At 39.3% G+C, this 18,473-nt stretch overlaps 1 protein-coding gene and 1 pseudogene across 1 annotated transcript in view; both read right to left on the bottom strand.

The window, feature by feature from the left end:
* Positions 1–18,236, bottom strand: part of MRPL13 (mitochondrial ribosomal protein L13) — a 36,501-nt gene extending 18,265 nt beyond the window's left edge. Inside the window, exons 1-6 of the mRNA XM_061447796.1 lie at positions 18,092–18,236; positions 17,249–17,372; positions 14,974–15,067; positions 12,013–12,073; positions 775–861; positions 324–445 (exon numbers count right to left, since the gene is read on the bottom strand). Of these exons, the coding sequence (XP_061303780.1) occupies positions 324–445; positions 775–861; positions 12,013–12,073; positions 14,974–15,067; positions 17,249–17,372; positions 18,092–18,118 (515 nt within the window). The 5' untranslated portion in view covers positions 18,119–18,236. The remainder of the gene's footprint in view (positions 1–323; positions 446–774; positions 862–12,012; positions 12,074–14,973; positions 15,068–17,248; positions 17,373–18,091) is intronic.
* Positions 13,914–14,093, bottom strand: LOC133267397 (U1 spliceosomal RNA; annotated as a pseudogene).
* Positions 18,237–18,473: the final 237 nt, after the last annotated feature.

Raw genomic sequence — 18,473 nt, 5'->3', positions numbered from 1 at the left:
GTTACATATTATAGAGCACAACTCAAATAAAGTAATAAAATGTTTTACTCATCTTTTACTAAACACACTTCGATGAAGAGTTGAAAACATGTTTTTTAAGAAAAACTTTTCTCATTAAAAGAAAGGCCAGAAATACAAAAGCCTTAGCAACCACTCATTTTAATATGAGCATTCTTTGCTTTAATGATCTCCCGTCTCTCAAGAAAAAAAGATAACATAAAGAGAAAAAGCATTACTTTTTTTTTTTAATTAAGGATAATGCGAGAGCCTATATTGTATATATTCAGTCAAAGTGCCCTTTTAAAAAAATCTGAGATACTTACGGAGTCCAAACCCTTGGAAATGCAGCAATTTCTTCTGGTGTATATTCATCTAACCTCTTGGGGACTACACGTGGCTGAGGAATCTCTTGTAGAAGATTCTTCTCTATATCTTCTGGAATAACCTGAGGAAGGTAAGAACAGTCTTAGCTATCTCCCTATTTTAAAAAAATAACACCAATTCCCCCTCAAATCCATACCAAAATCTGTCCACACTACTGCATTCTTCATGCTAAGTTTTTGACGTAAATAGAGGCATGTCTTATACGTCATAATTCTGGGAAATTAATAAAGACAAAAGCACCAACATTTCTGCTACATTTAAACACATAAATAAAAAGCAGCTTGATTTTTCTGAATTTACATTCTTATGACAAGAGTTTTGCTATTCCTAACACTCCCCCTTCACCTCCAAATCACACAAGAATGAAATTATAACTGCATGACTACTCACATCTTCTGGGAACAGGTGCAGTCTCTGCATCATAGTTCTTCTCTGAAGGTTTTTTGGAAGCATTCTATAAACAGTGAGTTTAACTATCTGAGGAAAGATAAGATGGTAACAAATAATCAGAGAGGCCACAAATAACACGAAAAAGGTAAGCTGCGTTTCCCTCTGCCTATTCCACAAGTAACTGAACCTGTTTTCAGTCAACTTCTTCCATGTTGATGAACTTTAGCACCACATTCAAAGGTGCTCTAGAACTCTAGACTTCTGTTTTGGCAGAAGAAATACTAACTCTCCATCATATAAACACTTACTCTAACAGCCATATAGAAAATTTCAGCTCAGAAAGGTAAGAGCTATATTTAGCATTGTGGATGACTGCATATGATCATTCAACTTTGAAAAGAATTGAGAAGCTTTTTTATATACAACAAAAACTGGATAGGTTCTAACAAATTTACCAAGGGTTCCCAGAAACTAGTTTAACATGGATTTGCTGTGTTTGACATTTCTACATAATTAATACATCCTATCTTAAGCAATGCTGACACACCAAAACACTGCATTGTGAACATATTATATATATTTATAATTTATTCTCTCGTTACTAGTTCCAGATGAACAATCTCATTTCTGAGCATCAGGAATGAATGGAATTTATTCATCTATACTAGACTGTGCTTATTGAAAAGTAACAAAATTCAATAGGATTTCTCATGGACTCTAGTATAGATAGATGCCTGTAATTTAAATACAAAACACATCATTATAGAGAACATCTGTAAATGTAAAACAAGGCATGCAACTGTAGGAGACAAAAAGGGTTTTAGAAAGGACAGCAATGCACTTAGGGTTAGACCTATGTGCAATCTGGTAAGCAGGAGGTGTGCTCCACACCACCCAGACATAAAGTAGCTCCACATCAGGAACGGCCCAGGCATGCTTAGTGCAACCTTAAGCTGAAGTCGATAAGCCAAACTGAAATGCAGTGCACTAAGTACAAATGAATCTCCCAGGCATCCGGGTGTTTTGAAAAAAGTATTAAGCAAACTCACTTCCTTTAAGTAAATGAATTAAAGGAATTAAATTGAAATTTTAGAGACAATGATTAACACTGATTTCCCAGCTGGAACCACGTAATTATGGTAGAATGATTAATTATTGCAAGTGAAATTAATGGGAAGTGCAGGTTCTTAAGCTTGCAGGCATTTCTACTTGAATTCTGAAGTTAGCCAACACTCAAGCTAATTTGGCCCCAGTATTATTTTCATTTTGCCGCGTAGCAGACAGTAACATTGTCTTAGAATCCTCTTAAATGTGCATTAAAAGCCTTGAGAAACTCTGAAGCCATTTAGAGAACCCTCAACATCACGCAGATTCTCAGATGTTATGCAGCCAGTACCACCACCAAACCCATGGACAAATATAATAAAAACATACATATATGTAGATAAAGTACATCAGGCTGGGCAGAGTAATGTAAAGTGTTGATACCTTCTCTAATAAAAGTTAATAAGCAACTACTAAAAAAAAAGATGAAAACTAATGCTTTTAGGGATAAACTGTAGCTTGCTTGTACAGAAAACTACAGTTTATTTAGTCATGTGCTTAGACAAAGAACATAAGATGAAGACAGAAAATGGACTGTGACTGGTTTACTTCACTGAATACTGAAAATCAAGACAGACACCATAACAATATAAGAAAATACATAGATATGAGCAGCAGCTCATGTGAACAGCTCTTTTGCCATTAATAATTTTCATGTCATATACTTATTTTCCTTTCTACCCAGTATTTTTACTTATAGCCAATAAAAGATCAAATTAAATCACACGTAAAATGATAGATCCAGATACTTCACAACACATTGCCTAACTGTGGGGATATTTTTCCTTACCTAAAAATCACTTTTAACTTCAGATTGTGATAGAACCAGTGCTAATTCCTCAGATTAGTAAACTGTACATACACAGGGCCAATATATGACCTATGAATTAATTATTTCACTCCAATAAAAAGAAAGACTTTAAAATATTTTAATGAACATTGTTAAATGTTTTACTTCTTCAAACAGCCAATGTTTATGTGTCATTTTTGATCTTCCTCGGCAGCATGTGGCACAGACATCTGTCGAAACAAACCAGTGAGCTGGACGAACAGCTGGTCTATTCTGGCTGGGGAGGCTTCTGCCTGGTAAACCCAACCTAATTTTTTTAGCCACACTACAAAGGTAACAGTTCAGTTGTAAAAATGAGCCTATTAAAAAGCCATACTGGAAAAGAATGACTGATTTATATGCTTAAGTTAAACAATGAAGAAATACTCTCAATGTTCTGTATTGTCACTGCAGAACTGACAACCTCAGGTCACAACAGAGTAACATGAAAGCAGGACTTTGATAAAGGACAGTGAATGATTATAGATAATTATACCCTCAATACCCATTTCTATAGAACAGTATGCTAAGCGCAATAAGCATAATCCAAGGTATGCTTTGGTACATCTGCCAATCTCCATGCTGTTCAAGAATACATTTGGCTTTCTGTGCCCTCTCACTGTCCTGGGTTCAGCAGTAGCAGTCATTTTTCTCCTTCTTGGTAGCTGGTGCAGTGCAGTGTTTTGACTTTCGGCTCAGGAACAGAACTGATAACAACAATATTTTGGTTTGGCCAAGGACTTTGTGAGCCTCATGCTCTGCCAGGGAGGAGGGGAAGCCAGGAGGAAGCAGAGACAGGACACCTGACCCAAACTGACCAAAGAGGTATTCCATACCACAGCACGTCATGCCCAGGAGGTAACTGGGAGCTACCCGGAAGGGCTAGGACCGCAGGGTCGGAGGAGGTATCGGTCAGTGCTTAGTCGGGCTGGGGGGGGCGAGTTATTGGTCAGCTGGCGGTGAGATGTTGTATTCTCTTCCCTTGTTATTTCCTTTATCATTGTTATTACTGGTGGTAGCAGCAGTGATTTGTGTTATACCTTAGTTACTAAACTGTTCTTATCTCAACCCGTGGGAGTTGCATTCTTTTCGATTCTCCTCTCTGTCCCTCCATGAGTAGGGGGAGGGCAAGAAGGGGGGGAAGTGAGTGAACAAGCTGTCTGGCTGGGCTTAAACCACCACACTCACACATGCAAGAAGTGCATTACCATGAGATCTGCAACAGAAAAATCATCTCCACATGAATCACAAACCATTTTTTACTGCCAGGCAGAGCACAGAACCATAGAATGGCTTGGGCTGGAAGAGGCCTTAAAGATCATCTCCTTCTGATCCCCTGCCATGACCAGGGATGCCTTCCACTACAGTAGGTTGTTCAAAGCCCCATCCAGCCTGGCCTTGAACACTTCCAGGGATGGGGCATCTACAGCTTCTCAGGACAACCCATTCCCATGTTTCACCACACTCACAGAAAATAATTTCTTCCTAATATCTATTCTAAATCTACCCTTTTTCAGTTTAAAATCATTCCCCCTTGTTCTGTCACTATAGGTCTTGGAAAAAAAAAAGTCTTTGTCCATCTTTCTTGCAAAGTCCCCTTTACATACTGAAAGGCCATAAAAAGGTGTCCCCAGAATGTTTTCTTCTCCAGGCTGAGCAACTTCAACTCTCTCAGCCTTTCCTCATGTGAGAGGTGCTCCATCCCTCTGATTATTTTCATGGCCTTCCTCTGATTGGTTTCTGGGCTGTGAGTGCACACTCCACCCGTTTCCCTAAGTCCTTCTCCACAGGGTTGCTCCCAATCCTTTCATCCCCCAGCCTATACTGATACTCGGGATTGCCCAGACTCAGGTGCAGGACCTTGCACTTGGCCTTGTTGAAATTCAAAGGTTTGCATGAGCCCAACTCTCAAGCCTGTCACAGTCCCTCTGGATGGCATCCCTTCCCTCGAATGAATCCTCTAGTGAATCAACTGTGTCACTCAACTTGGTGTTATTCACCAGCTTGCTGAGGGTCCATTTAATCCCACTCTCTATGTCACTGCTGAAGATATTAAATCCTTGCCAGATCCAGAACAGGAAACTGGACTTCACTGTTCTCTCCCATTCTGGAGCTTCAATGCAATTGAATGAACTCTCAGATGAAACAAAATGGTAACTTACTAGCTAGACATTTCAAATAGCTAATTTTTTAATTATATGTTTTTGTGGTTATCACAGAGCCTTTAATGGCTGAGCCACTTGCAAATATGGCCATCTATATGTGGAAAATAAGAGGAGGAATAATCTTGGGTTTGAGCATGCACGTTCCCTGACTCAGCAACACAGAGTAGAGACAAAGAGGGAACAAAGCCTCGGTTTCTGCAAGTGATCATAATTTCCTTGCTGGAACAGCTGAAAGGCAGATGCCCACCTCTAACTCCTCAAGCTCATTTATCTTGGTCAAGAAGAGAAAAAAAAGAAAGAAAGAAAGAAACAACAAAAAAAAAAAAGGTGCACAGAGGTGGTGATAACCTATTATTTGAGATCTGTAAAAAGCCAAGCAAGTGTATTACTAAGCAAACTGGAGTGCAGATTAAAAAGGCTGCACTGTTCTATACCTGTATTATTGATTTATTGCAAAGTTGTTAGTCCACCTACAGAACAGAAGACCATACAGGAACCTAGGACAGAGAAAACAGTGCTGGAAAACCTCTAACTTCCTTCATTGTTATTTCTGCCTCAAAGACTTCTACAAGCCAAAACAAATCCAAACCCAGCTCCTGGCAAGACCAAATTTACATTCAGTTCCTTGCCCCAAATTCTGTCTAGAGCCAAAACCTCACTCTGATTGGTGCGATGACAAGTCAAAGAAGTTAGTAAAGTACAGGCTTAACTGAAGTTGTAAGGACTGCTTTTGCAACCTGAGTAAGATTGTGTAACAGAAAAGGCAGCTCCAACCAGCAATATTTACAGGGTTTGTTAAGTAAGGGCTCTCCTGTTACCTGAACATGCTCAAGTTTTACTAAAAATACATCAACCCTAAACTAAAAAGGTATGGAATTGCAAAAATAAGTTTGCTACTGAGCTCAAGCAAAACCCAAACCCAGCTTCAATGCTCCCTGAAAGCACACATCTGAACATTCTGTTTAAGCAATTAACAACACCTTTCTGCATGTTTGTAATAAAAGACAGTTCTCACTGTTTTCTATGTGATTATGCTTACTTTGAACTACTAAAATTGTAAAAGTTTAATTTTACATGAAAGGTATAAAACTCAGCTGGTATCTGGAATTTCATGCTGGCAAAGAGGTCCCCCTGCATATAGGTCTCTGCAACCTCAGTCTCAGTTTAAAACTAAGTAGCACAGTTAAACAGTTTATCCAGTTCTTTATGGATTCCAACTGCGTCCTCTACCCTTTCCTTTATCTTTAGTACTAGCAACCTGAAAAATTCCATCATATCCTCACAAATACTTGCTCTTAAAGGCCATGACACTTCGACCATCAAGAAAATACATCAGATGTATCCAGCCATCAGAGCAATAATATTTAGGGATTTTTAAAGTACTGGAATGCTGTTTGCCCCCATTTCTTTTTAATTACAAAATTCCTACAGCTCTGGTTACAACTGTCACCTTGAATATTGCAAGTTGGCTAACTTCTATACTTACAGCATAGACACGCTCTTAATCACAGTTATATGACATTAGGCTTTTAGTTTCAATGTAAACGGCTAATTAGGAAGAAAGGAATCTGAAGGCAGCTCTAGAAAAACTCTTGCCCTTTCAGTCCCATACTACATGGTTTAACATTTTATGAGTATAAATAAATTAAAAATACATTTATTTGAAACACTGTGTGAGGCTTGAACATTTCAAGCTTTGTGATAGGCTTTGGCTCACATGCAAGTTGCAGACTCCGCCTGATGCAAGTTCTAAGAAAGATTCTTTGCCAGATGTAACATACTTTAAAGAAGGAAATCAACATAGCAATACCACTCCTAGTCCTGAGAAGCACAAAATAATTGGCTGAATTTCCAGAGGAAAATCTACCCTAGCAGCTGAATGAAGTCCAATAATCACCAGGAAGCATCTTTAGAACATGGGAAGGACATAGAGTTCCAGAGAAAACAAAATGATTAATTACAGGGCATAAAAACCAAACCCTAAAAGAATTTCAGGAGATACATCAATTACTCGGAGATACAGCTTGATACTACATCTTCCTTCTACCAGTTCCTGGGTTTCTGCTCTGTACATGATACTGTTCTTCCCACCATATGTTACAAAAGCATACAAAGGACTTCACTTTTCTACCTCTGACAGTTGTACAAGTAGTACAGCAATAGTGAATTTACTTAGTACTGTCATAAAAATTATTTGGTCACAGACAAACTTCCAACGCATGCTATTTTGCTTTCCACTACTGTTCAGCAATTAAACTTAGAAGTTTATTGTGTTCTTTAAATTAATATAATAATTTGTCTCGCAAATTCAAATAAGAAATGGATTAAGACTTTTTTTAAACAAAGAAGTACTTTTGTCTACTCCGAAGCAAAAGACCAAGCCAGCTCTAAGACTTATTTAGAGCACATAGAGATTTTAAGATAACAGGTTCCATTACAATATTCTTCTCCCTATGCCATGCTAACTTCTGTGTGCCTACTAATCCATACTTTGAAGTTTTGCTCTACTTAACTAAAAACCTTTCTCCATAGTAACAGAAGAAAAAGCTATTTTATCTGGTGTTTCAGTAATTGTCTTCTAGTGTGTAGACACACATATTATTGTATCAACCATCCCTTACTGAGGCAAAGAAAACAGGCTTTCAAATACCAACAGCAATATTTAACTGTGTTTTCTGTCTGGCCTTTTCTTCAAAAGATCATTATTATGCAGATATAATGGCAAGTCTATACCCACAAGCAGTTGCTAAAGAGCATTCAAAAGGAGAATTGGAACATTTTAAGCCCCTTAGTATCAGCGCCAGCAGCAGAACAAACCAGAACCCTGACACCCCCGAAGGCTTCCTCACCCTCACTGCACATTTCCACAGAGCTACCCTGCCTGGCTTAATAATCTTCCCTAGCAGGTACCATTCATTCTGAACAATTATTGTCCATTATTTCTTTGTCAGAGGCAGTACAGCCTCTGAATACTGCAAAGGTCAACCTCTCACTGAGCACTTGGTATTAGCCAAACGTGATGTTCCCCTTTTATTTTTTTTTTTGGGGGGGGGGAGGGGCGGGCAGCAGCAGAAACTCCCCCCCCCACAAAAAAAAAAAAAACTAAGCCAAGTTTTGCTTACTTCTAAAATTAGAAATAGAGTAAGAAATTGATTGAAAACTTTGTCCTAATAGTATTACTACCTGTTTCTACAGATGGGATCTGTCAACATCTTTTTAATAAGAAGCTGTAAGATTTTCCCAGAAAGATTTTTCCAAGTAAATTTTGCTCCCTCTCACATCTGTGAGGTTTAAAGGTGCATCTTTTAGTCTCCTTGTACCTAGTGCTTTAAAGATCAATTTTGAAACTGTTGGTCTCATGCCTATCAGCATTTTTCCAGCTAAACAAGACTGCTGCAAATTTCATTAAAAACAAACAAGAAATCCCCAAACTTCTATGCATTCCAAGCACGTCGTCTCAAAGACAAGGTTTACTTGTTTCCTTTCTTTTCAAAAGGCTTCCTTGTCAAAGAAAACACACCAAACCTTTGCAACAGATTTTTCTTAGCAACCTACAATGGAAATTACTATTGTCTCTTAATATGTATCCTAAGGGAATAGTAGTATCATACAGAGTATTAGCATTGTATTAACCTGAAGAACAGAGAAGGTGTTTTGAACTACAGCAATAAACTGTCATGCTGTACCTAAAGCAGATACTAAATACTCTTTTCTATGGATGGTCCAAGAATTTACACTAAATCTAAGTAAGAGACAAAAAAAAGGCTGAAAAGTGAAGAAAATATTTTTCTTTTCTTCAATGAACACTTCCTAAAGTAGCCTGGCCAAGTTCAATAGACAAGAGCTATTCTCTGCTATTCTCCAGAAGAGCAGACAACTGAAAATACTACAACAGACATGGAAAATACTACAGATTCACAGACACTCCTCTCCCCATGCCTCCCAAAGGCACTCAAAGGTGCTAAAGGTAAAAATGTGCAGACTATTTATTTTTGATATCTTTTCAGCACACTGTAATTTCAACTCTTCCATAAAATACTTTTTTCTGAAGTGCTGAAAAACTTGGCAGAATGAACACAGAACTAAGTTCTATATAAAACATCAAATGTGAAGACCTCCTTTTGTATTCACTGCCCCATATTAACTTGAAAGATACCTGGAAGTGGAAAAAATATAGTAATGCTTTGTGAATCTCAGATGCAAAATTATACATCTGAGATTAAACACTTACAATAGGCACAGGGTTTTTTGTGTTTCAACAAAAAAGGTCATGGCATGGAAATGGTTGCCATAAGAGGCTTTCAAGACCAGTCTGGATAAGCTCCCAGCAGCCTCATCTTACCTAATAGCTGACACTGCTTTGAGTAGGAGGTTAGACTAGTGATCTCCCAAGGTTTTCTCTAACCTGTTTTATCCTATGGTCCTATGAAAAAATACATGTGCATATTCAAAATTCAGTAAATATCCTTCTGATGCAGAAGGTCCAGAGTTGGGAAGATAGCTGTAATGATGTCGACCTCTGTTAAGCAAGAATATCAGATCATCCATCCCTATCTTGGTACCGTATGAAGGAATTAGAAACGATCAAGGCTGATTGTGCAGTAAATGTGTCTAAATTCCGACAAACATACTTATGAATTTCAGTCCCCAGTGTAAGCATAAACCATATCACTTTGCATCAAATTACTCATTAGAACCTTTTTAATTAGCTATTAGCTTTGTACCAGTTTTTCCTAAACCCAGTATCTCTCTATACTAGAAAAAATGTTTAAACAGTAATGGAAAATTATTTATCATGGGGAATTTGTATGTTTGAAGTTAGACATATAAGTAAAGACAGTGCTAGGCAATGCTGCAGTCCTATTATATACACACACACTCACAGAATAATACAAGCTTTAATCTACCTCTTACACAAACCGAAAATATCACATCCATTGCTAAACCTCTATGTAACACCATGCAAGTTTACAAGGTGCTATATCAACATCCTTTTCCTTGGAAGTAATCTCTTCCATTAATTTAATGCATTAATTTCTGTAACAGCACTATTTCCAAAAATAATGACTCATTTAATGAACTAGCAGGAGACAATAGGAGCAAGAGCAGAGAAAAAATAGTAGCCTCCAAGATGAAAACAAGGCTTTACAGAATGAAGACTTTGATTCCATAGAAAGATATAGTCTACTTCCTACAACCTGCCTATTTCCACTGGCTTCACAAGAATTTAACATGATTAAAAGAGAAGAGGTCTCTTTTCAATTCAAGACAGTGATTTATGAAAGCCTCCACAGTAACTATGCGTCACTTAACTCATATTTTGAAGATCCAAATGTTACTTAGGCTAGGCATTGCTCTCTTTACAGTAATCCTTTTTCAGGTTTTAACAGCTAGTTCTAAATACAAAACATATTAATAAAACACCATCATAATTTCCATCTTTGTTATATCCCGATGTATTTCACACCAAAAAATTCACATGGTAAATAAATATTTCTTACCCAAAAATCACTTGCAAGTCAAAACCTACACAGCCACACATACAAAATATATCATGAATAACTGCCATCCACTCCTATTAATATGACAAGAATACATATGAGAGATCTTCAGCAAAGGGACATCTGAATGCTTCACTTGAATAGAATGAAAGAGTTAACTGCTTGAGAGCTCTCCACAGTTATGTTAAAAAGAAGTTTCTTTCCCTAAATCAGTCCAAGCCTTGAGCCACATCGCCATTAGCTGAGCCTCTGTCCAACATGCTATAGTTATTGGCAATGCATGTAACCCTCCTCTGTTTGCACAGAAATTCATCTATGAGTCTGGCAAGCAAAGAGGTATTTCAGAATGAATGCCAGAAGGTAATTTATAAAACATCCAAGTCTCAGGCCCTAACAAACAAGTTGTCCTATACTGCCTCCCAGTGCACAGGATCTGCCTGAAGCTCAAAGAAAAAGGTCAACGAATCCACTTTAGATGTGGAAATGTCAGTTAATTCCCAAAGGAATTACAACTATCTTAGAGCCTGTTCTCAAAAGCATTTAAGTTTCAAAAAATTCTAGATGAAAATAATATTGAACTGTGGGATTTAATTTCACTTTAAATGAGGAATTTGCAAAAGTAAAAACGAAAACCAGACAAATTCATATGGCAGACTGGTTTTTACTGAGTACAATGTCTTGTGTAAGAGAGTCTTGGGACAAACCAGAAGTTCTAAATCATAGATGAAAAAAAAAAAAAGAATCATTATCAAACCCCAGGATTTTTACAGCAGATAAAATTTATTTCTATGAGAAAGAAGCAGCATTTTTCTATTTTATATGTAAGGTGACCCAAGCTAAACCCTTTCAGAGTCAAAAATACACATAAATATGTGTTATTTTTCTGTGGACCTCATACCATGTTCTGAAACACCAGTATTGAGCGAACTCATTCCTCCAATGCTGACCACTCAAACTCCTAGTAAAACTTCCTAACTGCGTAAGTCAACATCCCAAAATGTTTGTATCTAATACCCTACTTTGTTAATCAGTAACAAACACTGATGTTCAGAATTTACAATAGTCTGATACACACATTTAGTAAAGATGCTTAATTTCAACTTAATCACCATTTCCAATTCTTTCACAGAGCATGAACATAAATACACAGCATGAAAGATGCTTTCTATAAAGTAAGTATTTAACAAAACCTAAAATTGAATTTTATTGGAAGAGACAGTTGTACTTTCTAACACTTTTAAGATTAGCATTATTCTTGCTGGCTCTTAAAAAAGTAGTAGGGTCAATAAGCTGAAGTACAACTTAGCTAAGTCTAACTTGAGGCAGTTGGCTTGTGAGAAAGGTCAGACCCCTGAAACTAAAAGCAAGTAAATCAGTCAAAAATGAGTGAAGCAAATGAACTCGATTTGCTCATCTGGACAGCGTGGAAGAATCACAAAAATGCACAACCTACAGCCTAACCCTCAAAACATGCTGTTTACAAAAACACTGTTACAAGCCAAGCTTCTAAGAGCTGTTAGCAAAATGTGATTTAGCTTTAGACATGCTAAAAGGTGAGCAATCCCTTTTGTTTAGAGGAACTGATTAAATGAAAAAAAAACAGCTTTGCAAGTAAAAGGGAAGAAGGGGAAACACTTACAGCAGTTGGATCCTTTAAATGGAGTTGAGTTGCTGTCACTTGTTTGAAACCACCAGGATAGCTATAAAACCAGAATAAACATAAAAGCTTAAAGCTATATGTTCAAGCACATTGTTAACACAAATATCACTACATCTTGAACAACAGGGCAATGGTATTGCAAGCCTTTAAAAAAATGAAGTTGTACTCACTAAATTTTATTAAAAAGATACTATCCTGTCAAGAATCCAAGCTTAACAACATTCATACTTTCTTATTTATTCACTTGGATTATGAAAATGTCTGTGTTTCACAAGCAGATGGATATGTTTTTAAAACTGCTTACTAAGTACACCATCATAGTTACAGAATACAGTGGGAGTAAGATACGTAAAACCTGGAAGTATTCCAAGATGATCAAGACTCGCAACCAGTCTGTGGCTGACATACTAAACAACCATTTTGGACAGTATTTATTATTTTCTTACTATTTTAAATAAATCTTAGCATGACTTGGCATGCTTACAGTAATAAAATTTGACTTTTACTGCAATGCATCCATCTGTTTAAAGTCTATGAGAGACGGTGAAGTTGCACTAATTCACACTTATGCATATACTTTAAGGATACAGTGGTGCAAGAAATGACATGAATATCAAGTAAAGCTGGGTTTCATTTTGATTTAATTACATTATTAGGTATCAACCTGAGTGAAATGAAAATAAACTCAACACCATGAGATCATGCCCTCTTCGGAAACTGCACAGATATGAGTATTTGTTTTAATCGCACAATTCTTTTCATTTACTCAAAACTTACACGCAACGCTTCGAATCATAGAATCATAAACAGTTAGGGTTGGAAAGGACCTTAAGATCATCCAGTTCCAACCCCCTGTCATGGGCAGGGACACCTGACACTAAACCATGTCAGCCAAGGCTCTATCCAACCTGGCCTTGAACACCTCCCAGGGATGGAGCATTCACAACCTCCCTGGGCAACCCATTCCAGTGCCTCACCACCCTTACAGTAAAGAACTTCTTCCTTATATCCAAACTAAACCTCCCCTAAGTTTGAACCCGTTACCCATTGTCTTATCGCTACAGTCCTTAATGAAGAGTCCCTCCTCAGCACCCTTATAGCCCCACTTCAGATACTGGAAGGCTGCTATGAGGTCTCCATGCAGCCTCTTCTTCTCAAGGCTGAACAGCCCCAACTTTTTCAGTCTTGGGTGCTGGGAGCAGCTATGGGAGGTGCTCCAGTCCCCTCATCATCCTCGTGGCCCTCCTCTGCACTTGTTCTAACGCTTCCATGTCCTTTTTATGCTGAGGACACCAGAACTGCACACAACACTACAAGTGAGGTCACACGAGAGCAGAGTAGAGGGGCAGGATCACCTCCTTCGACCTGCTGGTCACGCTCCTTTCGATGCAGCCCAGGATACGGTTGGCCTTCTGGGCTGCAAGCGCACACTGAAGCTGGCTTATGTTCATTTTCTCATCGACCAACACCCCCAAGTCCTTCTCCTCAGGGCTGCTCTGAATCTCTTCTCTGCCCCACCTGTAGCTGTGCCTGGGATTGCTCCGACCCAAGTGTAGGACCTTACACTTGGCATGGTTAAAAAAAACAAAAAAAAACACAAAAAACAGACTGCCACATGTAGCGCCTCACTTGGATGTGTCTGCAGTCTTGGAAGCTTGACTACCCTACGTTTTCCTACAACTGGACCTTGAGCTTGTCTGGAGGTTCTAGCAGGGGAGCTCAGCTACCGTATACCCGTGACTGATGAACGGTACTGCATCAGGGAAGGTCTTCCTCTTTGACTGACCGTGCAGCTTCGGGAGGGACGCATGCGGAGCAGTGAGGGAGGAAGGGAACACCCGCCTAACCAGCCAGATCAGCTGAATCAACTCTGTCGATCAATGGGGTGACAGATATCGCAGACAGATTGCCCTAGTCCCCCCCACTACTACAAATTATGCAGTCGAGTTTTCTGTGTTTGAGGAAATCACAGGGGTCAGCACACCTGGAGTGCAAGGGATGAGCCTCGCCCTGGGAAAACCACATGCTTGATCATGATGTCTCCACTGCCAGGTAAGTGTAAGTGTGTAAGCACTCACACGAAGTGCTTTAACTTACGTAGAAGTTTTGAGTGAAAATTTTTAAGGAGTCATAAGGGTGGAAGAGGAATGAAAAGAGTGTATTAATTTCCATCAACCGAACAAGAACTCAGCAATTCAGCAAAGGAATTTCAGGACTGAAACATCAGTACTAGCAAAATTAGCTTTCTCAGTGTGATTTATTCATCTCATGGCTGCATATATTTGACTTATAGATTCTTATCTAGTTGTCATCACTGTGAGCATCAAACTTATCGTTGCCATACTGTTTGCAATGGGTTATTGCACTTACATCTGTAAATAAGTTATGCCTCCCAGAAAAACATATTGTACACATATATATAGTACACATATGTATCAGTACATCTTGAGAGCATTTTATTTCTTACTAGTTTTTTCTTTTTTTTTTTTCCCTCTGATTCAATAATCAATCTTGATATTTACTCTTAGGTAAATAGGTACTTGTAGAATAAAGTAACTGAAGTTGGCAGCCACATATATCTTAGATATAAGGTGTCAATAGGAATGTTTTCTACTGCTTAATAAACGGAATAATCCCCATCATTCCATCACTGGGTTCACAGCTTAACACAAAACAACCTGGCTCACCAAATCTGACCACTTACTCAATTGCTCCAACTACTTTAGATTCTTTCCCTAACAACACACACTGGGTGGGGGGCAAAGAAAGAAAGAAAAAGATTTGCATCACTTTTAACATCATAACACGAGTAAACAAAACTCCAAACATGTAAATGGGAATTCCTTTTTGAATCAATATGCTAAAAAAGACTTCAGCTATTAAGCAAATATGAGATTACATCAACTGCTAGCTTATTTGCATATTGATTATGAAGCTTACCCAGTATGTGATGAATACACTTTCTGTTCCCACTTGTTACCAGAGAAGGCAATGTGTCTTGTATTTATTACAACAACATGATCTCCACAGTCATCTACAATGCAGAAGTTAATGGAAAGTATTAAGGGAACCATAGGGGCAATCAACAAAATAACTACTAAGTGTGTGATATATACATAGTAACACATAAATACGCTTATAACTTCAGTAATTCCTGTCATATAGTAAAAACACATACTTCAGGTACATGCATTTTTCCTCCTACATTTTAATTAGGACTAAATTGTAATTAAATGTACATATTGTCAGCTGTTAGCTCACAAGACTGAAAAACTACTTGCCAAATCTTTCATCAGAAGACAAGTCTTTGCGGCTGCTTCTAGATATTACAGACTAACACTGCAGCCTAAAGTTATAACTGGGCCAGACTGGGTTTGCAGTACTCTTCCATCTAGGCTAGTCATTTCCTTTGAGGATACAGGGAAGAGCATCAAATCCTACCCAAGCAACAGAACTGGCTTACCTACACCCGCTCACAATCCAACATAAAGAACCAGATCACCCCATTTAAAAAAAAATCTGGCCCACTGTTTTTTGCTCTCTATTGTGAAGCTGCTTATAAAGACAGGATGCAAAGGGATGAGGGTTGAGAGAAACTGAAGGTGCAGAAGAAACTTAAAAATCCAGATTCAAACCTCCTGAACAAGTTTTCATCCCTTATTTAAGGCATAAGGCCTGACAGCATCTAAAAAAATGAGACTGAAGAATAATAAAAGATTATCGCTAAACCAGAAAATAAATACACAAGAAGTCAAATTTCTTTCCTTCCCTAACCATAGCATAAATTTCACTCCAGATACTTTTCAACACAATAAATAAATAATGATTTTATGGATGGGTATATGGATACCAAATTAAAAACAAACCAAAACAACAGACATGAAAATAATTATTGATAGCTTAAAAAAAAAAAAAAAAGAAAAAAGTGTTAAACACATCAACCACAAACTCAGGCATACTCTGCTCTCTTAGAGAATATCAAATGTCTCTAGTAGTAGCCTATCGATGCCAAACTCAGGTGTAATGCCTTTGGTACTGATTTATAGAATACTTCAGATGAAATAAAGTTATACTTGAAATGAATTTCCAGGATTTTATAACTTCAGGGACATAAAAGTATCAAAGATCTTTCCCACAGGACAACCAATACCATTTCCTCTCAATGCCTGCTTTACTTTTCAGACAGCCTTAGTCTCCAGTGACATCTTGTGGAGAAGACATAATTTGCAACAGCAGAACTGGTATTTAAAACATTTTCAGAACACTACAACTTTCTATTATGAAAATCAGGTTTTAGTAAGTACACTGTACAAAGAGTAATGCTTCCTTTATGTTTCAGTAGAGTCTCTTGAAATATCTGTGTGAGAATTACAGGAAACACCGTACCACCAATGAGCTTTTTATTATCTATAAAATGCTTATCACTGTGTGACAGGCACTATGGTACTACAAGAAACAAACAAGATCACAGGTACACCTTCACTGCTGAATTGTCTTATCTGCCAAAGAGCAAAATGACTTTTTCATGTAAATGAGAAGACATCTGTCAATAATTACTAAATCTCCCACTTAAGAATCAGACAGGTTCCAGCCTCATTGTCACAGAATGTGTGAAGTTGGAAAGGACCTCTGGAGGTCATGTTGTCCAACCCCTCTGCTCAAGCAGAGCCAGCTTTTGAGTATCTCGAAGGACGGAGACTCCACAACCTCTTGGGCAATCACTTCAAGTCAACCTCACAGTAAAAAAAACCACATTTCCTGGTGTTCAGAGTGAACCTCCTGTGTTTTAGTTTGTGCCTTTTGCCTCATGAAGACAGGACATCTCTACACCTTATTCAGAATGGAGAACCACTCCAAGACTGTGGTCTAGTCAGAATCGTATCAGTGTTTCACTGTGTGCACTGTGAATTAAATCTTTGCAGCTAAAATCAAGGGAACGAAACATGTTTTAAGGCTTTTAAAAAAACGAAAGCATAACCCACTGTAATTCAGCTACTTAAAAGAAACCATATATATTCATAATGAGCTCCATATGGTAAAGACAATGACTAAGATTGTAAAGGAGTAATAAGGAAAGAGATAAGAAGGAAAACAAAGCCATTTATGATTTACAAAATGTAACTTTATATATCAGGCTCGATTTTAAAGCTGAAATCAGAAGAAAGATACAAGTGAAGGAAGGCAAATTTGCTTTTAACTACTCAGTAATACTCACTTAGCGCGTGATAAATAGGTTTATGCCTGCCTTCAAGTCTGAGTACAGTCTCAGCTGCTATTTTTCCTGGAGGCTGCAACTTTGCATCAAGAAGATACCAGGCTCTGGCAAAAGTAGCCCATTGCTAAAGAGAAAGAGAGGTAGTACTCAAAGTAAAAAACCACAATTCTACACGTAAGTCTACTTTCTCCAATTAGATCAACGTTTTATTCACACTCTTGTGACTTCTTTATTTTTGGAATAAACTCCAACTTTTTTTTTAATAAACTCCAAAAACTCTAAATTTTGGAGTTTATTCACACTCCAAAATACTAGAAGAAATACTAATATTCAGTAACAACCCCTCCAAATAACCTTTTCATGGACGGAGAACGATGCTACACACTGCAATACACCCACCACTGTGCACACTTCCAGTGTGTGACGGCAACAACACTGTAAGGTTACCAGCTCTGAGGATTTTGCTTACATGCCGATCTCCTAACTGCAGTGGCAGCAGGCTATGTAACGCCTGGCATCTCCTTCCCTCTCAGTGAAGGGCACAACTTCCCTAAAGGTCGCTTTATGAACACGACCAGCCGGCGCTGCCTGCAGCAGACAGGCCACACGCTGAGAGCTCTCGGGGCCCGCCAGCAGGCCCCTTGGCGCAATCGCTGCTCCACGACAAGGGGAGGGAAGGAGTCCTGCGGAACGTCAGACCACCCATGGGAACCTTCCGCCCCTCCGTCCCGAGCTCCTGCCCGCTCCCTCACGACAGCTCTCCACGCCACTGCGGCCACCCTCGGAGCAGCGGCCGCCCCTACACAGTCTGACCCGAAGAGGAGGGCCGCGCTCCGTGCTTACCTGGGCCGCCTTCGTGTAACTCGCCATAGCCGCCCTGCCGCCGCGGCTGACGGGAAGTGGGACTCCGAGGCCGCCGCACCGGCGGGAAGCGGAAGCGCAGCCCTGCGAGGGGCGGTGCAAGGGCGGTAGCGCGGGCCGTTTGGAGCGGCTGCGGTTCCGTCTCCTTCCCGTTCCCGCTCCCGCTCCCGCTCCCGTCCCGGTCCCGCTCCCGCTCCCGCTCCCGTCCCCGGTCCCGTCCCCGGTCCCGTCCCCGGTCCCGTCCCCGGTCCCGTCCCCGTCCCGGTCCCGCTCCCGTCCCCGGTCCCGTCCCCGGTCCCGTCCCCGGTCCCGTCCCCGTCCCCGTCCCGGTCCCGTCCCTGTCCCCGTCCCCGTCTCCGTCCCG

Source organism: Pezoporus flaviventris, unplaced genomic scaffold, assembly GCF_033815535.1.
Source record: "Pezoporus flaviventris isolate CSIRO_AGI_PZ_B2104156 unplaced genomic scaffold, CSIRO_AGI_Pfla_v1 ptg000007l, whole genome shotgun sequence".
NCBI classification, from domain to species: Eukaryota; Metazoa; Chordata; class Aves; order Psittaciformes; family Psittacidae; genus Pezoporus; species Pezoporus flaviventris.
The sequence above is the reverse complement of the archived record's forward strand: the minus strand, read 5'-3'. Positions and strand labels throughout refer to the sequence as shown.